This window comes from Hemitrygon akajei, chromosome 1 (genome assembly GCF_048418815.1).
Source record: "Hemitrygon akajei chromosome 1, sHemAka1.3, whole genome shotgun sequence".
NCBI lineage: Eukaryota > Metazoa > Chordata > Chondrichthyes > Myliobatiformes > Dasyatidae > Hemitrygon > Hemitrygon akajei.
This window is the reverse complement of record NC_133124.1, coordinates 188,108,247-188,133,528: the sequence shown is the minus strand read 5'-3', so window position 1 is coordinate 188,133,528 and position 25,282 is coordinate 188,108,247. Positions and strand designations below refer to the sequence as shown.

The 25,282-nt window shown below is 48.0% G+C and overlaps 1 protein-coding gene across 1 annotated transcript in view; it reads left to right on the top strand.

The window, feature by feature from the left end:
• The window catches only part of LOC140728249 (actin filament-associated protein 1-like 2), a 143,517-nt gene that overhangs the window by 66,277 nt on the left and 51,958 nt on the right, over window positions 1–25,282 (top strand). Inside the window, exons 2-5 of the mRNA XM_073046764.1 lie at window positions 1,995–2,144; window positions 6,773–6,856; window positions 7,122–7,210; window positions 20,616–20,721. Coding sequence (XP_072902865.1) covers window positions 1,995–2,144; window positions 6,773–6,856; window positions 7,122–7,210; window positions 20,616–20,721 — 429 coding nt within the window. The remainder of the gene's footprint in view (window positions 1–1,994; window positions 2,145–6,772; window positions 6,857–7,121; window positions 7,211–20,615; window positions 20,722–25,282) is intronic.

Below are 25,282 nucleotides of genomic sequence, written 5' to 3'. Positions count from 1 at the left end.
TTCTCATACTTCCCTCAGAGTTGTAGTGCAAGTTGATAAAGCTGTTAGGGATCCATATGTTATATTGACCTTCATTAGATAGGGGCTTGAGTTCAGGAGCCGTGAGGGAATGTTGCAGCTCGATGAAGCCCTGATTAGACCACACTTGGAGTATTGTGTTCAGTTCTGGCCGCCTCATTATAGAAGCTTGAGAGGAGATCTACCAGGACACTACCTGGACTAGAGGGCAAGACTTATGCAGGTAGGTTGAGCTGGGGCTTTTCTCTTGGAGTGAAGGAGGATAGAGGTGTACAAGATGGCAAGAGGGATAGATCGAGTGGACAGGCTGAGACTTTTTCCCAGGACGGAAGTGGCTAATGTGAGGGGAGTGTAACTTTAAGGTGATTGGAGGGAAGTGTAGGGGAGGTCAGAGGTAAGGCCTTTACCCTGAGAGTGGTAGGTGTGTGGAGTGCCCTGCCAGCAGAATTGGTAGAGGGGGACACATTAGGGGCGTTTAAGGAACTCTCAGGGTAGAAAAAGGTGGAGGGCTAGGAGGGAAGGGTTAGATTGATCTCAGAGTAGTTTAAAAGGTCGGCCCAACATCGCGACCCGAGGGGTCCGTACTGTGCTGTTATGTTCTGTGAAAATAGGGAGCGACGTCCCTGAACACAGGGAGATTCAGATCTGGTGGATAGTAACAAGGAGCAGCTTTGTGACGGGCACCAAGAGATAAAGTGTTTATAGACTGCTTCATTCAGCCAGAGGCTCTGCTCTGAACCGATCATTCAGCCTCGCAGCAAGCGAAGCACATTCGCTTTCACAACATAGCCATCTCTTCGGGCTGTGAATGAATGGGACAAGACCCTCACTGTGATGTGCCACAATCGGGGGATCTCACATGCCTCGTCAGAAGGACAGTGCTCTTGTGTGCAGATCCACCTGCACGTTGCTCCTATCCTGTGACTTGTTTTCCTTGTTTGTCCCTTCCTCCTGATGTCTGCGACCCCCCCCCCCCCCAGCAGTTCCACTCAGAATAATTTTGCACCGTGACTCTTGCAAGAATTATTCTCTTCAACCTGCCCCCGCCTCACGCTCGAGACCTGGGTTCGATCTCAGCCTTGCCCAATGTCTACATAGAGTTTGCACAGTTTCCCCGTGACTGCGCGAACCCCTCGGCAATGTTCCCTCTAATTTGTAATGACCAGTGCGTGCAAACATCTTGCGCTGTGCAATTTTTTTGCCCAGTGACAACAACATGTGCGCACTGAATTTCATAGTGATGCTCATTATAACAGCTCCCAAAACCCTGCCAATAAGAACTTTGTTCTCCGCTGGGTTTGATCGTTCTCGCTCTCGTTCGTCTGCACTCTCGCAAAACGTACGTAGCAGGCCCGTAGCAGCTTTTGCACACCGACCATATGTGATTTGTTTGCTAAATGATGTTTTAAAAAGTCAAGTTTCTGAATATCACTCCACCTCTTCCCACTTGCAAGTTCTCCAGCAACTTTTGCATCATGACAGTACACACAGCTAACACCAGTTTCTGTATCGTACATAAATATCTCTCATAGCTGCACACTCCTGGCCTCATGAGCTTTCCGTGTAGAGATCTCTACTGTTTTATTAAGCCATTCTGCTTTAAATGAACGGGCAATTCTTTTGTGCTTCACACCCTTTGCTTCTTTGGAATTCCACATCGTGAATCAATAATTTCTTCAGTAAAAACAGTATAAATAAGTCATTTCTAAAATCTGCAGATAAATCATCGCAAAGTCCACGTTGTCAACAGCGGCCACGTCAAAAATCAGAATAGGAGATGTGGTTGTGTACGATCGTGAACTATACTTAACGTGCCAATGAGGTAGAGAGTGACAACCTTTTGTGCGCAGTTTAAATTCCTTTGTGCAAGGATGTGTGCGTGTACCTTAGGGGGAACATTGTCCCTCAGGTGCTCCCGATTCCTGAAGCATTAACTCTACCAAGTGATGAAGAGTTCGATCTCTCTCTCTCCACAGATCTGTCCCGGCTTTTCTCAGAGCTGCACTCGTTCCTCAAAGTGCTGGAGACGGAAAGCCTGAGTTGTGTCGCGGAGTCGAAGAAGGAGGCTGTGGCTGAGTTGCTTCAGGAGCTGAACAGAAGTCCGTGCACAGAACACTCCGGCTCCGGTGAGTATTGTCCCTGGGTGATCGAGTGGTCAGGAGACCAGTTCCTGGTCCCTTTGTTTTCATGGTATTCCGGGGGCCTCGGGTCTGAGTTGGTGCTGGGTGGGACTCTGGTTTAGCACGTTAACCGCCGAACGGTGGGACCCTGAAGGTGGAGTGCTCGCTGGGGTCCTGACCTCAGTGCAGGAGCTGCAGTTACGCAAAGAGACATTACAAATGAACCAGGAGCCCCCATCTCTGCTGCTAACACCTTCAGAAGGCTCCGGATCCCCCCTGACTGGCGGAACAACACACATTCAAAGTATGTCCGGGCCCTCCAGTTTGCCCTGACTGCTCCAGCCTTCGACTGAGCTATCATCTCAGCCCCATTCCCTTACTCCATTAATTCTCAAAATAACCTCTGTGTGGGGGTCCCTCAGTAAACTGTTTGGGGTTGGTGATCCCAAGACCCAGGCTCTCTATGTGAGGCCATTTCTTCTCATCTCAGCCCTGATTGGCTGGCCCCTCACCTCCGAACTTTGACCCCAGCCAGTGGCAATGACAGTCTCATATATATACTGCTAAACTCTTAAAGAATTTTTAAAAAGCCTAGTGCTGGAAATATAAAATATTAGGGAAAAAATGCTGCAAAGGCCAGGCAGTATCTGTGGAGAGAGGAAGATAATTAAAGTTTCAGGTCAAAGACTTGATCATCGGTCTTGAGGACTTTAGTAAGTCAAACAGAATCATCCCTCATTTTCTCCAGACTGCAGGGTGTCTCAGCCTAGTCGGATTAATGTCCCATCTGTGGCATGTTCCCAGTCCTAGGAATTGATCTGTATTGAGAGAATTGCATGAGCGAGGCCTGAGCTGTTCACAACCCCCATCGTGTTCTGGAGGCCACCAGGCGGTAAAACAGTTGAAGCGGAATTTGTGAGCAGGGGAGATGGAGAGCCACAGGGATAGGAGAGAGGGGAATGGGAATGAATGGGATTTCCCCATGCACCGATGGGCTGAATGATTTCTGGTATCGGGATAAGTAAGCGGCCACACTCGGGGTGTGATGTCCCCAGGGCCCTTCGCAATAATGGTAAAGGTTCTCATCTTGTACGACAGTACTTCTGTTTTAGGCAATTTTTCCATTTACCTTCTTCACCACAGACATTCAGTGCTTCACATCCAGAACTCGGGCCTCACCCAGCACCGGTATATCCTTGGCATTAAAAAAAATTCCGACTCTGTTTTTGATATTGAAGCGGACGGTCTGGCGTTTCTTCCCGCGTTACTGCCCATCCTCCTGCAGTACCTTCCTGAAAAGGTACACCAGTGCACCGTGAAAAGCATTCTGCCCACGCTCGCAGGAAACGGCAGGGCAGATCACAGCAACCAATCTGCTTTCCTATTGCAGTGCCTCAGTAAAGCCGCCAACGTAACCAAAAATCGCACCCACCCCCAGACCTTCCGACTGCTCTCCTCCCCCACTGGGCAGAAGACCACGAGCCTGAAAGCATCTATCACAAAGCTCAAGGACAATTTCTATGCCACTGCTACCAGACCCTTGAACGGATTTCTTGTACAATAAAATGGACTCTTAACCTCACAATCTACCTCGTTATGATCTTCCATTTTATCATTTATCTGCATTGCACTTTTTAGGTAGTTGTACACTTTATTCAGCATTGTTATTAAGGATGTAGAACAGTACAGCACAGTCAACCCTCAATCTTTTGCCAACCATCTAACCTACTCTAAGATCACTCTAACCCTTCTTTCCTACATAACCCTCCAATTTTTTATCATCTATGTGCTTATCTAACAGTTTCTAAATGTCCCTAATGCAATATATCAGCATCTATCACCCCTCGTGGCCGGGCATTCTGTGCATCACACCCTCTGTGTATAAAAACTCACCTCTGACATCCTCTCCCCCACCCCCATACTTTCCTCTAGTCATCTTAAAATTATACCACCTGGTATCAGCCACTTAGAATCATAGAATTATTGAAAAGTACAGCTCAGAAACAGGCCCTTCGGCCCATCTAGTCTGTGCTGAGCTATTTAAGTTGCCTACTCCCATTGACCTGCACCGGGACCATAATCCTCCATGTCCCTATCCAAATTTCTCTTAAACATTGAAATCGAGCTTGCATGTAGCCCCTGTGCTGGCAGCTCATTCCACCCTCTCACGGCCCTCTGACTGAAGAAGTTACCCCTTGTCCTGGAAAAATATCTCTGGCTATACAGTCGACCTATGCCTCTTAACATCTTGTACACCTCCATCAAGTCGCTTCTTATCTTCCACCGCTCCGCAGAAAAAATGCCCCAGCTCACTCGACCTGTCCTCATAAGGCCTACTTTCTAATCCTCGTAAATCTCCTCTTCACCCTCACTAAAACATCTACATCCTTTAATGAGGCGACCAAGGTGGAATACACTACCTGAAGCTGAAAGGACAGGTTCTACCCCGCTGTTCAGACTCTCGAGTGGACCTCCTGTACAGTAAGATCGATTCTTAACCTTCGTGTTGATATAGAACTGCAACATTACCTCGCGGTTCTTGAGTTCAATTCCCTGACATACCATACACCTTCTAACCACCCTGACATATTACGTGGCAGCCTTTGGGGATGTGTGGATATAGACCCCAAGACCCCTCTGTTCCACCACCCTGTTAAGGATCATGCCACCAACCCTGTATTACTCTTTCAAATTCAGCCTTCCAAAGTGGATTGCTTGTGACTTCTCCGGGCTGGACTCCATCTGAAACTCGCTCTGCGTCCTGTCGATGTCCCGTTGTTATCTACAACAAACACCTACACTGTCCACCTCTCCACCAACTTTCATGTCATCTGCCAACTTATTAACCCACCCTTCCATTTCCTCATCCAAGTCATTTATAAAATTCACAAAGGGCAGGGCTCCCAGGACAGATTCCTGTGGGACATCGCTGGTCGCCAACCTCCAGGCTGAATGTGCTCCATCTGCTGCCAATCCTAAAACCACGCAGCCAGGTTTCCCTAGATCCCATACCTCTTGACTTTCTGAATGAACCTATCACGGGGAACCTAATGGAATGCTTTAGTAAAATCCATATTCACGACATCCACTGTTCTACCTTCATCTATGTGCTTTGTGGTATCCTCAAAGAATTCAGTCAGGTTTATGAGGCATTACTTGCACCTCACAAAGCCTTAATCAGATTACGATTCTCCAAATGCTTAGATCCTATGTCTAAGAATCCTCTCCAATAATTTGCCCACCACTGAAGTATGATTCACTGATCTGTAATTCCCGGGATTATCCCTACTCCCTTTCTTCAACAAAGGAATAACGTTTGCCACCTTCCAATCATCTTGTACTACCGTAGCGAGCGAGGACGCAAAAGTCATTGCCAAAGGCACAGAAATGGCTTCCTGCAGTAACCTGGGGTGTATCCTGAGGACTTACCTATCTCAAGCAGCAGGCACAAAACTCAGGAGCATCCATGGAAACAGACCAAGGGTCTCGACTCGAAATGTCGACTGTCTGTTCCTCTCCGTAGATGCTGCCTGACCTGCTGAGTTCCTCCAGCATTTTATGTGTATTGCTTTAGAAAGCTTTGGGATTTTCCTTAATCGTCCTTGCTAAGGCCTTTTCATGCCCTCTTCTGGCATGTGCTGTTGTTTTACAGTTTTCTGTCTCAGTACACTGTGATGTGTATGAACAATGTTCAGGGCACTTGACTAACAAACTGCACGTAATGAAATTGTCGATATAGAAAGTAAGCTCTGGGCTGAGAACCAGCTCCGACACACCCCCTTACACCCTTGTTGGTCCTTTCTTCCCCACTCTGAACTCTGTCTGCTCTCCAGTCAGCAACTGAACTTGATTAATATCCTCCCATGTTGGCTTTCTAGAAGTCCAAATACATCACTTTAATTTATTCTTCCTTAGTTTTGTGCTAGTACCGCCTTAAAAACTCTAAACAGAATCGTCAAACTTTTCTTCCACAAACCATTACTGACTGCCCAATCCCACAGTGGTCGGCTCAGCCTATGTTAGTATTTCTCTGAGGGCAAATCCTCACACCAGCAGTCGACTGGACTGTGATTCCCTGTAGCCTGTCTCCCTCCTGGTCCGAACGTGTTTCCTCTCTGCTCTAGGATCTGTGAAATTTTGGAAGTTAACAACAGTGCATCTGGCATCTCCAGGGCCACCTCCTCCCACCCCCGGGGTGGTCATCATGGGTCCTGTCAGAGCCTTCGAGAGGCTGGAGGAGCCCACCTGCATCATGTACAGCCACTAATTCCAAACTTTTAGAACATAGAGTGGCACAGGACCAGGCCTTTTGTCTCCCTTTGTGCTAACCATGATATGAAATTAATCTAATCCCGTCTGCATGCGATCTGTATCCCTGTCTAAATGCCCCTCAGACACCACCACTGTGTTTGTGTCCACTCCTGCCTCGGCAACGTCTTCCGGGCACCACCACTCTCTGTATTAAATAAAGCCGCCTATTAAATCTCCTTCGAACTTTTCCCCTCCCGCCTTAGAAGCAATGCCCTCTGAGGTACTTGGAAGGTGAAACTTTTGAGGAGGAGGTTGTTTACGAGTGCCCCTTACAAAAGCCGCCCAACCGCGATAGCAGACTAACGAGACCTGTGCCAATTTAGTTGCAGCTGAGGATGCCGACTACATGTTCATGAGCTGTGTCACACCGACAGAGAATCACTGGGAAACGCAGCTTCAGGAGAACGGTGAGTGATATTCCCATTCAGTAGAGACTGTTCGTTAAACCCGCTGAGACACAGGGTTGGTCCCACGAGACAGTGAGCAGTCCCTGGCCCATGATGATGCATGTTGTGTTTCAAAAACAGGAAGCCTGCCCTGCTCTCAAGTAGGAATGAGTTACGTCCTCACCCCCTTCCGATCTGTCCCCGCAACCCCCTCATTCGCCCTCCCCCACGTTTGGTGGTGTTGATTAGGTCCTCGATGGTCCTTAACAGTCCTGTCGTCCCACAGCAAAGGTCCGGAACGTGTTGGAAATCATCGAGGATCTGGAAGACGTCCCGTCCAGCTACCTGGCGACGGATGAGTTTCAGATGAAAGTGGTAAGGTCAAAGTCCAGTGTGAGATTCGATTGCAGGCTGGGCGCGAGGGCCGAGTCGCTGAATCCCGTGCAGACAAGAGGTGGGCTGCGAGGGAGGGAGGGAAGGGAAGCAGAAAACGTACCGTGAGGAGTCCACCTCCTCGGTGTGGGGGACGTCTGCCGAGAAAGGCAGAAACTTGGAAGCGGGTTTCTTCGGCACCGATAGGGATGGTGTATTACGAGTCGGCACTGATACCCGGTGTCTCGTGCGTTGGCAATACCGTAGGCAGGGGAGCTGCAAACCCCAGGGCCCAGTGACCAGTGAACTCATTGTGTGACGGGGTTCTGCCTGGGTACGCGGAGGTCTGGGAGAGTCGCGCTGGCTCCGGGTTGGCTTTGCCTTGCCTCACAGGTCACTTCTGGCGAGGAGCCGTGGACATGTACAGCAGCTAGGACAGGTCCTCTGCTTCTCCGTCGGCTGGACGAAGTACGAAGAAAGTACTAGCTTCTTCCAGCTGGCATTTCTGGAGGAGGAAGTCGCCCTGAATTCAACAACGGGGGAAAATCAAAATCTGCAGCTGCTGGGACCCCGGGCTACAGACAGAGACTATAAAGATCGAGCAGCCTGGCCTGATGCCCAGGGGTACTCCGGTCAGAGGTGATGACCATGAAGGGTGTCAGCACTTCTGAAGGCTACAGATGAGAAGAATACAAACAGGCTTTGCCCCTCAGGTTGCGTGAGGTTAGGACATAGCTTAAGGGTGAAAGATGAAAGACTTAAGCGGAGCCTGAAGGGGACGTCTTCACTCTGAGGGTGGCGAGAGTGTGGAATGAGCCGCCAGAGGAAGTAGTAGATGCAGGTACATGGATGGGGGGGATGGGGCTAGGCCGAAGATCAGGTCAGCATGGACTAGATGGGCCAAAGGGCCTGTTTCTATGTTGTCACACAACTTTCAGCTCTGCAGCTCCTCACCAAGTGAAACAGCTGGTGACTAGACATTCACGGCACCGAAGGGCCAGGCGACGACCATCTCCGGCAAGAGACAAGCTAAGCCCCGAACCTCACATTCCCCTCACCAAATCCTCCGCCATCAACATCACCACCGGCCAGAAAACCAAACGCACCCGGCGCAAAGCACATGGAGTCCTGCGTTAAGGAGCTCAACTCCTGATTCGCAGGGGCCTTTCTCCGGAGGAGGGCAGCTGTCACCAAACTTGCTACCGTCCCGAAGCTGCACCCGACTCAGCCACTGTTCTCGCTGACTCCCAAGAGCCGGCATGGACTCAGAGGGCCAACCTATTTCCTTCTGAGTCATATAGGTAACGGATAAAAGTACTGTCTTCGGTGATACGGCTTGGGTGTTGCCTGCTTGCAGTGGCTATGGAACCGGGAAGCACCCTGGCAGTAACTGAAGAACTGCGCTCCAGACCCAGCCAAGCTGACGAAGGGTCTCGGCCCGAAACGTTGACTGCTCGTTTCCACGGTTGCTGCCCGACCTGCTGAGTTCCTCCAGCGTGTTGTACCTGTTGATTTGACCCCAGCATCTGCAGAGTACTTTGTGTTTACCAGCCAAGCTGGGTGTGTCCTCTTGTACAATGTCCATTCTTTGACTGGCCAGTTGACGGGAGGTGTCACCAACAGCACTGATTCTTCGAACAATTTGGGATTGGCAGGATTTAATGTGCTGCTGATCTGCTGAAGGCCTGGTGCAGGGCTGAGTGAGAGAAAGTATCCGGCTGTGACTGAGCCTGCAATCAAAAACCCAGGCCTTTAGTCTCTGCACACTGACTGTCTGGTAGGACCTCATCTCCAGATAGAACGTCGACCATAGAACGGTACAGCATGAGATCAGGCCCTCCAGCCAGAAATGTCTGTACTGACCATGGTACCAGTTTAAACTATTTTCATCTGCCTGCGCATGGTCCATATCCCTCCAGGCCCCGGGGGCACAAGGGAGTACAGATGCTGGAATCTGGAGCAACAAAACAATCTGCTGGAGGAGCTCAGTGGGTCAAGCAGGGGGTTTGCTAGCTGGGAAGGAACTGGACAGGGGGATACAGGGTATGATGCGAAAGCAGGTGAAATCAATGGGTCCACCTGTTTGTGGATCAAGGTGAGAGATAGAAATGAGAAGTGTGGCATTGGGGGGTGCTGTCTAGTTGATGCTGTGGAGGGGAGTTCTCCTGGTGTTCTGAGATCTGGGGAGGGTGGCCTGCTCTTCACTGGAAAGGTCAGGGTCTGGGGGTGGTAGGAGGAAGTGCTGAGAGAGTTTTAGCCTGCCCTCTGCAAGGTAGAGGTCAGTCTGCCAGACTACAGCGATAATCCTTGTCTGATAACCTGCCCTTTCAAAATTCATATTATATATGTTCTCTTTCTATTATATATATAGATACCGATAGATAGATAGATTATAGAATTATGCTCTCATATATAAAGTCATAGAAAAGTACAGCACAGAAACAGCCCATCTACCCAATGTGGAACCATTTAAACTGCCGACTCCCATCGACCTGCACTGGGACCCACAGCCCCTCCACACTCCTACTATCCATGTACCTATCCAAACTCCCCTTACATGTTGAAATTGAGCTCACATGTACCACTTGTGCTGACAGCTCGTTCCACACTCTTATGACCATCTGAGTGGAGAAGTTTCCCCTCATGTTCCCCTTAAACTTTTAGCCTTTCACCCTTAACCCATGACCTCTGGTTGTAATCCCACCCAATCTCAGTGGAAAATGCCTGCTTGCATTTACCCTGTCTATACCCCTCATAATTTTGTATACCTCAGTCAAATCTCCTCTCAATCTTATACGTTCTAAGGAATAATGTCCTAGCCTTTTCAACCTTTCCTTATAACTCGGATCCTCCAGACTCGGCAACAGCCTTGTAAATTTTCTCTGCACTCTTTCAACCTTGTTTACATCTTTCCTGTAGCTCGGTGACCAAAGCAGCACACAATACTCCAAATTAGGCCTCACCAATGTCTTATACAACTTCACCGTAACATCCCATCTACTGTACTCAGTACTTTGATTTATGAAGGCCAATGTGTCAAAAACTTTCCTTACAACCTTATCAACCTGCGACACCACCTTCAGTTAATGATGGACCTGTATTCCCAGAAGCCTTTGTTCTGCCACACTCCTCAGTGCCCTATCGTTCACTGTGTAAGACCAACCCTGGTTGGTCTACCAAAGTCCAACTCCTTGCACTTGTCTACAGTAAATTTCATCTGCTATTTTTCATCCCATTTTTCCAGCTGGTCCAGATCCCACTGCAAGTCCTGATACCCTCCTCACTGCCCACTACTCTCCCAATCTTGGTGTCAACTGCAAATTTGCTGATCCAGTTAACCACATTATCATTCAGATCTTTGATATAGATGACAAACAGCAACGGACCCAGCACCGATCCCTGTGGCTTTCCACTGGTCACAGGCCTCCAGTCAGAGAGGCATCCCTCAATTACCATCTCTGGCTTCTCCCGCAAAGCCAATGACTAATCCATTTTCCGACCTTATATTGAATGCCAAGTGAATGAATCTTCTTGACCAACCTCCAAGTGTGGGAACTTAGCCTTACTAAAGTCCATGTAGACAACATCCACTGCCTAGCCTTCATCCACTTTCCTGGCAACTTCCTTGAAAAGCTCTAAAAGACCAGTTAGACATGACCTACCACGCACAAAGCCATGCTGACTATCCAAATACTCATATATCCGGTCTCTCAGAATACCTACCAGTAACTTTCCCACTGCTGATGTCAGGCTCACTGGTCTATAACTTCCTGGTTTATTTTTATTTATTTATTGGGATTAAATGCAGAGTAGGTCCTTCTAACCCTTCGAGCCATGCTGCCCAGCAAACCCCCAATTCAATACCAGCCTAAACACTGGACAAGTTTACAATTACCGATTAGCCTACCAACCGATACATCTTTGGACTCTGGGAGGAAACTGGAGGAGCCAGAGTAGTCCCGCACGGTCACGGGGAGAACGCGCGAACAGGCGGTGGTGGGAAATGAACCCAAGTGTTGTGCTGACCACTGTGCCACTGTGCTGCCCCGCAGCAGAACAACATCAGCAATCCTCCGTACCTCTCCGGTCGCTACGGATGATTTAAATATCTCTGGCAATTTCTGCCTCTCACGGTGTCCAAGGGAACACCTCGTCAGGCGCTGGGGATTTAGTCACCCTGAATAAACACCTCCTCCTGTCTAGGGTCCATGAAGTTGATGCCGCTTTGCCTCACGTCTATAAACTCTGTATCCATCTCCCGAGTAAATACCAATGTAAAAAAATTATTTAAGATCTCCCCCATCTGCTTTGGTTCTACACATGAATTATCATTCTGATCTTCCAAAGGACCAACTTTGTCCCTTGCAATCCTTTTGCTCTTAACACATCTGTAGAAACCCTTAGGATTCTCCTTCACCTTGTCTTCCAGAGCAACCTCCTTTTAGCCCTCCTGATTTCTCTCTTAAGCATTCTCTTGGATTTCTTGTACTCCATTAGTACCTCATTTGTTCATACATACCTATACTTGAAAAGCAATTTCTCTCTTTTAATTTCTCACTATCTCTTGAAAACCAAAAGTCCCAAATCCTGTTATCTTTACCTTTTATTCTGACAGCTACATACAAGCTTGGTATTCTCAAAATTTTATTTTGAGAGTTATAGATATATCTAATGTATATCTATAACTATCTACCTGTCTATCTTTGTATGAATATATATGAAATTCCAACAAGATTTATATATATAAAGCTTGTGTATTTTATTTATATATACTATACAGTACATTAGTGGTCACCAACCTTTTTAAGCCCAAGATCCCCTACCTCGGCCTTAGTGAAAGGCGAGATCGACCCCAGATCGATTAGTTACACGCATGCGCACTGGGACAGAAAAGACCGGAAGTAAAACCCCGCAACCTGGAAGTAGAAATAATGCATAAACACCAGGAGTACCCACCCTCTTTTGCACCACGGACCGGTTTAATATTGACAATATTTTTGCGGACTGGCTGACGGGGGGGGGGGGGGGATGTTAAACACGACAGGAATACAGCGATACTCGAAGCAATTTAGTTTTCGCGGCTTTCAGCACTTAGCTGCTGTCCCGCGCTGCTCACGTTTTTCCGCTGAAAAACTCAGCCGGTTCGTCTTTAAGTGCGGGGTGCTTGGACTCACTGAAGCAGTTTTGAGGGCTTCGTTGCCTCATTAGACAGCCTCCCGGCCCAAACTCCAGCCTCTGCCCGCCCACTGCCAGATGCCCTGGCTAGGTGCGGCTGGTCGTGGGTGGGGTGAGAGAACAAGGTCAGGGCCGGGGGTCCCCGTGCTGGGGCCGCGGTGGGCGCAGACCAGAGAGAAGGAGTGGCTGAGCGAGGAGAGCGACAGGCCCACATCCACCCCTCTTGTAGGATCTATCGGCCGACAAAAGTTTGTTTCAGTAGATCGCAGCGAGGTAGCTGCTCTGCTACTTACGAAACCTTGAGCCCGAATTAGGTCGTCTGCGAATATTTTAGCACCGGGTTCCCCACGAACATTCGGTGTGCTAAACAGGTTCAGAGGTGGCGCCCATCTGTCTGCGCTCCAGGCCAGTACCAACTGCACTTCTCGCCGGCCGCGCTCCGGGCCAGTAGCATCAGCGGTTCTGGCCGGCCGCGCTCCGGGCCAGTAGCATCAGCGGTTCCCGCCGGCCGCGCTCCGGGCCAGTAGCATCAGCGGTTCCCGCCGGCCGCGCTCCGGGCCAGTAGCATCAGTGGTTCTCGCCGGCCGCGCTCCGGGCCAGTAGCATCAGCAGTTCTCGCTGGCCGCGCGAGGTGAACACTGGCGCGAGGGTGTCACTGCCTTTAGGCGATTGATGACCTCGTGTGGGTTCAAGTTCAACGGGGAGCGTGACAGGTAATGAGGGAAGGTGCAGCTGACTCATATCATTTCCTCGCGGCCCGGTGGTTGAGGACCACTGAAGTACCCTGTGTAGTGCGGGGCGGGGGAGCTACACGCATCCGCACTGGGCAGAAAGAACGGAACTAAAACCCCGCAACCCGGAAACAATCTCTCAAAATTATTTGTGTATTTATTTTTCTTTTTTTTTGGGATCTACTGGGAAAGTCTCAAAGATCGACCAGTCGATTGCGATTGACAGGTTGGCAATCACTACTGTACATGCTTGAATATTATATGTGAACTTGCAAACAATTGCAAAATAAATTTTCATTAAAGGAAACTGTTGACCAGGTGATGCATCAGCATTGGCTGCATTCTGGTTCAAGGACAGACTGCAGTCTTTATATGTTCATGTATTGGCCCTTTCCCATTTCTCTTTTCCCCTCTCCCCTTTCCCCTCTCGTCTCTCCTCTCTCTCCCTCCCCTTTTGCCCTCTTTCCTTTTCCCCGCTTCCCACTTCCCCTCTTCCCTTTCCCCCATTCCCTGTCCCCCTCCCCTGCGGGTGCAGTAAAAAGCCCCTGTAGTTCTGGCCCGGACTGATGACGGAGCTGACGCAGAAACTCAGCTTTCTGTCTGTATCCCCCGGGGCCACTGCATCCAACAGCCAGCAAGTAGAGTAGGTCACAGCCTGTGCCGCCCTGTTCAAATCCACTCCACTCTGTGTCCTCTCCAATGGGGCTTTGGGAGGGTGTAAACATGTGTTTCTGTTATCAGCCTTTGTGTGTTGGAATTATGGCAGGGGTGATGAACTCAGTGTGCAGATTATTGAAACACAGAAACACAGTGCCCTTCTATCTTTCTGTGTCAATGAAGCCTTTCTGTCATTAAACACAGAGGAGACCTTTGTTTATCTGGGAGGATGAGGTCCCCATTCAGGAAGGATGAGGTCACTGCAACTCATTTCCCAGTCTCATTTGTTATACGGCGCAGAAACAGGCCATTTGGCCCACCTCCTCCATGCTAACCTACTGCACTTATCTTCCTTACCAAGCACTGGGTCTGAAGCTTCCTGTGCCTTGATGATTCCCAGTAGCCAGCCGGCTGCAGAGCCTTTGCCGAGAATCAAAATGTTGTGTTGAAGCCGAGATGAACCTCTACAGCTGAAATCCCAGTGAGATTTCAAGGCCTATGGGGTAACCGGGCATTCAAAAGTTATCCAAATTAGCACCGTCTTATATGATGTGAAAGTTTTTGTTTAGTGGCAGCGGTACAGTGCACAGACGTATAAATTACTGTCAATTACTGAGTAAATAAATAGTCTGATAATGAACGAGTAATGAGGTAGTGTTGGCGGATCTGATGGGTGGAGGGGAAGAAGCACAGGCTGCACATGTGTATTCTCTCTCTCTCACTCACACTCAAACACACACACACGCAGAGTCACAATAACCTCACGCCTGGCGCACACACCACACTGCACACGCAGACACCGCGTGCAAACTGTACAGGCACATACACATTGCAAGCCTGCGCACCACAACTATGTACAGTATATGCACACACACGCACGCTAAATGTTCAGAGGAGGTGTGTGGGGCAAACTTTTTATACAGAGAGTGGATATGCTGTCGAGGGGGGCATTGGAGGCAGATAAGATAGGGATGCTGAAGATTTTTTTAGGCACGTGAATGTGTAGGGAATGGAGGGGATACGGATATTGTGTCAGCAGAAGGGATTCACTTAGTTGGGCATTTAATCGACAATTACCGTTCATAGTTCAGCACCACATCGTGGCCCAAAGGGCTTTGTCCCTGTGCCGTTCTCCTCTGCGTTCTACGTTGAGAAGACAATCTCTTCGTGAGAGGTTCTGTGACCCGTGCACTGAAGGGCCGTTCTGGCTGCCGTTGAAAATCATAGCTCAAAAAATTTTGGAAAGATAGCTTTGTAGTGAATTTTATAAAGAAATTTGATTAGAGATGGTTTCCATTGGGGATCAGCCAAAGTTAGGGGTCTAATTTTGATGTAATTAATCTAATAGAGACGTGTTTTAACCATGATCTGCTCAGGATGTGAAGCTGCCTTCTACCTCATGGAATATTCGAAGTAAACAGAAAATGCTTAAGGGAAAAAACTGTAATTGGGTGGTGTCGATGTGAGAAGAAATATTACTTCTACGTTTCTCATCTAAGCAGGAAACCCTTGTTAGTTTTTTTATAACCTTGAATGTTCTAAATTGTATAGGTCTTCATTCCCAAGCATAGTGCCATATTACTGTCATTTCAAAGCCTTGATAATAAAGTCTATTGAATGTTTATTAAAAAAAATTTTTTAAAAGCACAGCTCAAAATGGGCCGAGGAGCCTCAGCGGATGATCCGTGTGGTTCCCTATCCAAAGTGCGGCATTCCCAAAGGAAGAGCCTCCCAGCAGTCCTTTCTGAATGCTGAGCTGTATTGTGTATCGTGGGCACAGACGTACACACGTAGCCATTTGTTGCTCATTCATGTGCCCGTACAAGAGCCTCCTGAATGCAGCTATTGTGTTTGCCTCCACTTCCACCCCAGGCAGCACGTTCCAGATACCCACATGCCCCACAAATCTCCAAACTTACCCCTACCTTCACCTTAAATGTATTCCCTCTGGAATAAGACATTTCGACCCTGGTAGAAAGATACCGACTGTCTATTCTGTGGCCTTCCGTCATCTTATAAACTTCCATCAGAACTCCTTCAGCCCCTGTCGCTCCAGGGAAAACAACTCAAGTTTGTTCAACCTCTCCTTAATCCAGGCGGCACCCTGGTAACCCCCTCTGTACCCTCTCCGATAATGGGGCAACCATAATTCAATGCTGCACTTCAGGTGTAACTTACAAGCTGCAGCTCTTGAACCAGATGCCTCAACTAATAAAAGCAAGCATCCTATACACATTATTATTACCATGTCAGGCTGTGTAGCTATTCCCTGTTCCCCCCCATGCAGTCGGAAGAGTTACGTTGATGGCGAAGGAGGCTGCAGCCTAAGCAGTGATCGGTAACCCTGAGGAGCTGGTGCTGAAAACTCTACTGTCTCTAACCAGTTGTCAACCACAGTATTTGCTTTTCCAGATGAAAGCAAGTTTAATCTTCAAAAGGGGCTCGGAAACTCTCAAGAGAAGGCGAACGCCCTGTTTATAAACACTGCCTGCTTCCTCAGCCTGGGTTCTGATGCTGCACTGATGCTATCAGGCACAGGAAATCAATAATACTTAATGTCTGGACAACTTGCAGCCAAACAAGGAACACCCACATAAACAGAGAACATATCAAAGGCCATTAGAGCCACCAAACGCTAATCACTCTGACTGACCCCGTAATGACTAGAAGCTTCGCATTCCACATCCCGACTGCTCTGTGACAGGGGGCAGATTGTTGGTGATAAAGGTTCAAAAGATTGAGAGAACGTCCCAGCAACTGGCTGGTCCACTGGAGGTGTACCACACTTGTCCCAGGCATCGCACTGGGTGACCCTGCACTGTCCCAGGGATCGCACTGGGTGACCCTGCACTGTCCCAGGGATCGCACTGGGGGGCTCTGCCCCGTCCCAGGGATCGCACTGGGGGGCTCTGCCCCGTCCCAGGGATCGCACTGGGTGACCCTGCACTGTCCCAGGGATCGCACTGGGGGGCTCTGCCCTGTCCCAGGCATCGCACTGGGTGACCCTGCACTGTCCCAGGGATCGCACTGGGTGACCCTGCACTGTCCCAGGGATCGCACTGGGTGACCCTGCACTGTCCCAGGGATCGCACTGGGAGGCTCTGCCCTGCCCCAGGATTTGCATTGACGGCCCGACATCTCGGAGGGAGGCAGTGAGGGACGGTTGTAGAAGTTCGGGGGTTGTAGTACTGAGGCCGGGCCACAGTGTCGGCGGTGCAGTGCTGGGGGGGAGGGGGGGCACAGTTGTTGAGGTGGGGGAGGTACTGAGTGAGGAGCAAAGCCAGGGCTGTGCGACTGAGACGTAAAGAACCGCATCGTACCACGCACACAAGTTTACGAGTACTCTTATTAGCCACCTCTCCAGGACTTCTTCATGGCCCAACATCACTATTTGAACTTGCTGCTGCCGTGTTTCCCAGAAGCTTCGGAATAAACAAACCCTCACTTCATTTAGTTCCAGGGGAACATCAGTCAGCTTCTTCCGCCGATAATCCTCTCACCTGAGCGCACTATTACTTTATTACTTCAGCCTTGGCGTATGATCTTCCCACAAGTTCTTTATCTGTAGAATGCTACAAACTGAAGTAATGGGAATTGAATTGACTTATTACTTACATCCTTCATAAACACGAGGAGTAAAAATCTCTACGTTTCTGTCTAAATGTGCAATTTATAGTAATTTATAATATATAGCATGTACAACAGGACAGTCAATGTAACATAGAGATACCAGCGTGAGTGAGTCACTCTGGTGGCCCGGTGGAAGAAGCTGTCCCGGAGCCCGTTGGTCCTGGCTGTTACGCTGCGGTACCGTTCCCCCGGACGGCAGCAGCTGGAATCTCCGGTTGCCTGAGTCTGATCGCATTATTTCCTGAGCAATAATGGAGGGACTCAGCAAGTCAGACCGCGTCCATAAACAGGCACAAAGCCGTGCGAGGCTCCCCAACCCCGCTCGAACAACTTCCTGCAGGAGAACCGAGTGCTTCCCTGCAGGAAGCTGCAAGGGATCAGATCACGAGACCCCACAGAGGACAGTGAAAACCGCCCAGAGCATCACCGGAGTCTCCCCCACCCCCCAGCTATTTGTGACACTTAGAGCAGGAAGGTAGGCAGGTGGGGGAGTGAAACGTCTTGGCCTGAAAGAGCGACTGTTCATTCCACTCCATGGACGCTGCCTGACTCGCTGACTTCCTTCAGCATTTTACGTGGGTTGCTCGAGATCTCTTGCATCTGCAGAATCTGCTTTGTTTATAGTTTTCACTTCTTATTAAACTGTATTTTAGAGATACAGCACGGTGTCAGGCCCTTGTGATCCAACAAGCCCACGCCGTCCAGTTTTAGCCAGATAACTTGCTAACCGTACATCTTTAGAAACTAGAGCACCCAGAGGAAACGCAGGCAGACACGGGGAGAATGCATAAACTCCGTACAGACAACAGTGGCATTGAGCCCGAGTCACACTACCGGTGCCGCCATTATTCCCTTTAGTTTGCTCATTTCTGAGGAGCTGGCCCCACGAGCTGCATTACCCCCCAGGTGCCGAGTTTTTCTGCTGAGCTGGAGGGAGCCCGTGCTCTCACCTCTGGCCTTGTGACAGCTCGTCTCCGGTTGGAGCAGTTCTGCGGAGTTTGCTGGTCACTTGATGCTGCTGGGCTGGCCACAGAAAGACGAAGTCTGTGGAGTTATACAGCAGGGAAACAGGCCCTTCGGCCCATTGACTCTGTGCTGGCCATCGTCCACCCCATTGGCACTAATCCAGCATTCATCCCATTTCACTCCCCACAGATTCTAGCCCTTGCCCACGCACCAGAGACCAGGTCTGACGCCCACCTCGCCTGGGAGGTGGGAGGAAACCGGAGCACGCAGGGTGACCCACGCGGTCACAGGGAGAGCGTGCAAATTCCACACAAACAGCACCAGAGGTCAGGATTGTACCTGGCTCACTGAGACCGCGCTGTGCTGGTTTCGTGAGAATGAAGGTGTTGATCTCCAGGAGGGTTTTGAGACGCAGACCACACTTAGTGGTGCTCCCTCTATAACCTTTCCGCTGCTTTCAGTGGCTCCCAAACACGTTACCTTTGGCTTTGGTGTAACTCTCTTCATTCTCCGAATTTTACCGACCAAATATCGATAGAGCGGAAGGGAGAAGATGTTTGCAATAGTGAGAGTCTAGACCAGAGGGCACACCCTCAGAATAGAAGGACGCCCCTTTATAACAGAGATGATGGAGAATTTCTTTAGCCAAAGGGTATGTTTAAACCAGAGCTGTACTGATTAAATGGGACACATCAGGGCAAGTACATTTGGACTAATTAAGCAGCTGCCCCATTTAGCTGAAGTTTCGTGGAAACAATTAAAAAGCTATAATAAAAACTAACTACCATTTAACTGAGTAACCAATTATGTACAGTGGATTCTGGTTAATTAGGCCAGCCGCTTATTTGGGACAAGTCTTAAAGAACAAAAACAAATTGTGAAAATTGCCGGGATTCTCTCTGTTTATTCGGGACACTCTGCTGCTTAATTGGGGCAGGAGGCTTGCCAAACGGGCTCTAACTAGCGTCAGTCGTGTGCACTTGTGTGGCTGTTAGATGCTACACCATGCTTACAGCAAGCAGTTCTTAAGTAGTTACACACATGTTTGTATTGAAAAAGCAGTGATTTTTGCCACTGATCGTTAGCGAGCGAGGAAATAAGCAGTAAGACAATTCAAAACCTCTTTGCTCACTGTGGTCCTAAGCATTCAGGCTTGGAGGTGCCCGAAACGGTTTCATTACTTCAACAGGTTAGGAACTATGAAGAATTTGAAGGGATCGACAGTTGTCTTGAATGTTATCTTTGGTCCTCACCAGATACTCAGCTCTCACCTGTGGCTTCAGTAGGTTTCAACAGGTACATTTAATGTCAGAGAAATGCATACAACATACGTCCTGAAATTCTTTTTCTTCAGTAACTCTTTGATGTGACACCAATTAACCGGAATCTACTGTATTTAAATGAAATACAGAACAACTTAGAACACTACCAACACTACTACAGTACTATAAATCTGTGTATTAATTCCTAATAGTTATCAACAGAGGATTCGTCCAGTGCTTGCTACTGTGTTCTTTTGATTGAGTGAAAATGAACAAAACCAGCCTCGACCCCTCGTGCAGATAATGGACTGCCTTCCACACAGTGACTTTAGTGATCGCATCCTACGAATCTTCGTTCCCATCGCAACATTCAAGATGACTGTTGATACTTCAAATTCTCCATAATTCGTTTGTCGGTGAAGTAATGAAACCGTTTCATTTTCACTCCCGGCTGTTTCTGGCGTCTGCAAGCCTGAATGTTTAGAACTGGAGTGGGCAAGACAGTTCTGAACTGTCTAACTGCTAATTTCTCACTAACTATCCGTGACAAAAATCACTGCTTTTTAAACACAAACACACGCAACTGACACCTACTGAAAAACTGTTTGCTCCAAGCACTCAGTTTCTAACAGCCATCTAAGTACATGCGACTGAAAACAGTTAGAAATTGCTCGGCAACAGTCTCCTGTCTCAGTTAAGCAACATGGGGTCTCAAATAAACAAAGGGAATCACGGCTATTTTCTTTATTGATTTTTTGGTTTTTTTTAAGAGTTTTGTCCCAAATAAACAACTGTCTCAATTAACCAATGGCCCAATTTACCAGAATCCACTCAATTTAAAGTAGAGGTTGATAGGTCCTTGATTAGAAAGTATATCAAAGGTTACGGGGAGAATGGGGTTGAGAGGGGAAGTTGATTCCATGCTCGCTGAGCCAATGGCCTAAATCTGCTCTTTTGTCTTATGGTCTCATGGTCTTCTCCTCACAGGGCCCGGCTGCCACTCCTTCCATTCCGGCTCATCTGCAGCAGGTCCACGCTGACGACTCGTACGAGGAAACAGACCCACTCTGCTTCGTTGCCCACTGCTCGACAGGTGTGTTGGCGGGAGAGGAAGCCTCTTCTGGAGACGTGGACGATATCCGTCCTCTGAATCTTGGGGGTAATCCAGAAAATGGCTGGTAAATTGCTGAGCTGTTGCGGAAGACCTGGTCTTTCTGCGTGTCCGTGGGCCCCTGTTGTCAGTGGAGGTCTTGCAGTAAGTTGGTGTAGGGAGAAAGTCTTGAATTACAGCTCTTCGGCTGTAATTGGCTCTGCTCCATCCAACAATCTTTTCTCCCAAGACCTCAAACTTTTCCCCATCACGTATTGGTCCAGTTCCCTGCTGAAGGTGATAATGGAGTCTGCCTCCATCACATCTACACACTGAGTGCCCCAGATTCCAACTAGATGGTGCATGATAAGTTTAGTTCATTCCCTTTTGACACCCGTGACCTTAAGTTCTCAGTCCTCTGCACAAGGGAACAGACTTAATACATATTTTATCAAAGCTCCCCTCAGCCATCTCCTCCAGAGAACAGACTCCGTAATCTTCATAAGTAGCCAGATCCCTCATCCCGAGAACCATTCTTGTTCCCGGATCCCTGTCCTTTTCCCCCCTGTCTCCATTGGTAAACCCCAGAATGGTCTTTGCCTTTCAAAACTGCTTTCTCCTGCCCTGCCACTTCACCACTAGTGGCCCCAGTCGTGCACCCAATCCAACAATCCAAGCTGATTTGATAGCTTTGTGGCCAGGTCTGCAGATGATACAAAGGCAGGCGGAGGGACAGGTAATGTTGAGGAAGCAGAGAGACTGCAGGAGGTCTTGGACAGATTGGGAGAAGAGCAAAGTGGCAGGTGCAAGATAGTGTAAGCATGGTCATGTAAAAGGATAATGCTGGAGCAGAGGGCTGATTCTCAGAGTAGAATGATGTACATTTAGAACATAGAAGAGAAAGGATGTGGAGGCCAAGCCATTGTGTATATTTACACTGGAGGTTGAAAGGTTCTTGATTAGTAAGAACATAAGAGATTACAGGGAGAAGAAAGGAAAATGGGCTTGAGAGGGAAAATAACTCAGGTGTGATTGAATGGCTGAGCATACTCGATGGGCTGAATGGCCTAATTCTGTTTCTATGTCTTATGGTCTTACAGAGTGTGTTGGTATTTTCAGGGGGTCCCTGGGGCTGTTTCAATATTTACAGGGGATCTCAGGGAGGACACCAGTATTTATGGAGGGTTATGTTCTAGGGAGTGTGTTGATATTTAAAGAGTGGCCCGGGGGTAGGTGGGGGTTTGGGGTTCCCTGGGGAGTGTGTCAGTATTTACACGGGGATCTCAGGGAGGACACCAGTATTTATGGAGGGTTGTGTTCTAGGGAGTGTGTTGATATTTAAAGAGTGGCCCGGGGGTAGGTGGGGGTTTGGGGTTCCCTGGGGAGTGTGTCAGTATTTACACAGGGATCTCAGGGAGGACACCAGTATTTATGGAGGGTTGTGTTCTAGGGAGTGTGTTGATATTTAAAGAGTGGCCCGGGGGTAGGTGGGGGTTTGGGGTTCCCTGGGGAGTGTGTCAGTATTTACATGGGGATTCAGTTCCTGGCAGTAGGTCTGTTTGTACAGAGCCGGGAGGTGCCTCAAATGAATGAATTTACATGAACCATCCAGGGATGTTCCACTATTTCATAGGGGTATTGTTTTTGGAAGTCCCCGGGGGAGGTGGGGGGTGACCTTGTTTACCAGGTATCTTTGGTAATGTGTAAGTATTGACTGAATTCTTCCAGTATTTACAAGGTTCCTTTGGTATTGTGGTTTATTAGAATCAGGTGACATAGGGTTGAATCATTGTGGGTAGAGCTAAGGAACTACAAGGGTAAAAAGACCCTGATGGGTGTTATATATAGACCCCGCCACTAAACATTAGTAAGGATGTGGTTTACAAATGACAAAGGGAGATAGGAAACGCATGCCAGAAGGCCATGTTACAATAGTCGTGGGGGCTTTCAGTGTGCAGGTAGATTGGGAAAATCACGTTATTGCTGGATCCCAAGAGGGGAAGTATCTAGAATGCCTATGAGATGGCTTTTTAGAGCAGCTCGTGGTTCAACCCACTAGGGGATCAGCTATTCTAGATTGTGTGTTGTGCAATGAACTGGAATGGATTAGAGAGCTTAAGGTGAAGGATCCCTTCGGAGCAAGTGATCATAATATGATAGTATTCACCCTGCAATTTGAGAAGGAGAAGCCAAAGCTCGATGTATCGGTGGAGTAAAGGGAATTACTGAGTGCTGAGAGAGGAGCTGGGCATATAGATTGGAAGAGAACACTGGCAGGGATGATGGCAGAGCAGCAATGGCTGGAATTTCTGGAAGCAATTCGGAAGGCACAGGATAGATACATCCCAAAGGGGAAGATGCATTCTAAAGGCAGGATGTCACAACCATGGCTAACAACAAAAGTCAAAGCCAACATAAAAGCCAAAGGGAGGGCATATAATAGAGCAAAAATTAGTGAGAAGTGAGAGGATTGGGAAGCTTTTAAAAACCAGCAGAAAACAACTGAAAGTCCTAAAGAAGGAAAAGTTGTAAGATAAAGGTAAGCTTGTCAATAATATTAAAGAGGATGCCAAAGGTTTCTTCAGATACATGAAGTGTAAAAGGCAGGCGAGAGTAGATATTGATAAAATGGAAAATGATGCTGGAGCATTAGTAATGGACAAGGAAATAGTGGATGAACTGAGTAAGTATTTTGACTCACTGTGGAAGACACAAGTAGTGTGCCATCAGGGGGCAGAAGTGTGGAAAGTTGCCATTACTAGGGAGAAGGTTCTTGGGAAAATGAAAGGTCTGAAGGTAGATAAGTCACCTGGACCAGATGGACTACACTTCAGGGTTCTGAGGGAGGTGGCTGAAGAGATTGTGGAGGCATTAGTAATGATCTTTCAGGAATCAAATGACTTTGAAATAGTTCCAGAGGAATGTTAAATTTCAAATGTCACTCCACTCCAAGACGGGAGAGAGGCAGAAGGAAGGAAACTATAGGCCAATTAGTCTGACCTCAGTGGTTGGGAAGATGTTGGAGTCGATTGTTAAGGATGTGGTTTCAGGGTACTTGGAGGCATATGATAAAATAAGCCTTAGTCAGAGTGAATGGGAAAATCTTGCCTGACAAATCTGTTGGAATTCTTTAAAGAAATAACAAGCAGGATAGACAAAGTAGAATAAGTTGATGTTGTGTACTTGGATTTTCAGAAGGCTTTTGACGAGGTGCAATACATGAGGCTGCTTCACAAGCTAAGAGCCTGTGTTATTACAGGAAGGATACTAGCATTGATAAAGCAGTGGCTGAATAGCAGGAGGCAAAGAGTGGGAATAAAGGGAGCCTTTGCTGGCTGGTTGCCAGTGGCTAGTGGTCTTCCACAGGGTCTGTGCTGAGACCACTTTTTACATTATATGTCAATGACGGAATTGATGGGTTTGTGGCCAAGTTTGCAGATGATACGAAAGCAGGTGGAGGGGCAGGTAGTTTTGAGGAAGTAGAGAAGCTACAGAAGGACTTGGACAGATTAGGAGAATGGTCAGAGAAGTTGCAAATGGAATATAGTGTATTGTCATGAACTTTGGTAGAAGATATAAAAGGGTCGACTATTTTCTAAATAGAGAGAAAATTCAAAACTCTAAGGTGCAAGGGGACTTGGGAGTCCTTGTACAGAATTCCCTAAAAGTTTATTTTCAGGTTGAGTTGGTGGTGAGGAAGGCAAATGCAATGTTAGCATTCATTTCAAGAGAGCTAGAATAAAAGAGCAAGGATGTAATGTTGAGGCTTTATAAAGCACTGGTGAGGCCTAATTGGAGTATTGTGAATAGTTCTGGGCCCCTTATCTAAGAAAGGATGTGCTAACATTGGAGAGTGTTCAAAGGAGGTTCACAGAAACGATTCTGGGATTGAAAGGTTTGTCATATGTCATAAGGCTCTGGGCTTCTTCTCACTGGGTTTCTGAAGATGAGGGGTGATGTTGAAACCTATCGAATGTTGAAAGGCCTTGATAGATTGGATGTGGAGAGGATGTTTTCTATGGTGGGAGAGTCTAAGACCAGAGGACACAGCCTCAGAATAGAGGGGTGTCCTTTTAGAATGGAGATGAGGAGGAATTTCTTTTGCCAGAGAGAGGTGAATCTGTGGAATTCACTGCCACAGGTGGCTGTGGAGGCCAAGTCATTGGGTATATTTAAGGCAGAGGTCGATAGGTTCTTGATTGGTCAGGGCATGAAGGGAATTGAGGAGAAGGCAGGAGATTGGGGCTGAGAGGGAAAATGGATCGGCCATGATGAAATGGCGAGCCGACTCAATGGGTCGTGGCCTAATTCTGCTCCTCTATCTTATGGTCTTTTTATTGTCACATGTACCAAGATATATCAAAAACCTTACCTACATACTGTTCATATCATTAAACAGTGTTTTGAAGTAGAACAAGGTAAAAAAATAACAACCCAGCCTGGGTACAGCCAATCTGAGACCAGCGTTGTAACAGTTGTAAAAATTTTTGCGGTTTTTAAATTGTAAAAGCTACGGAGGAAGTGCAGATAAACAATAAATTGAAGATCACAGTGAGGTGGATTT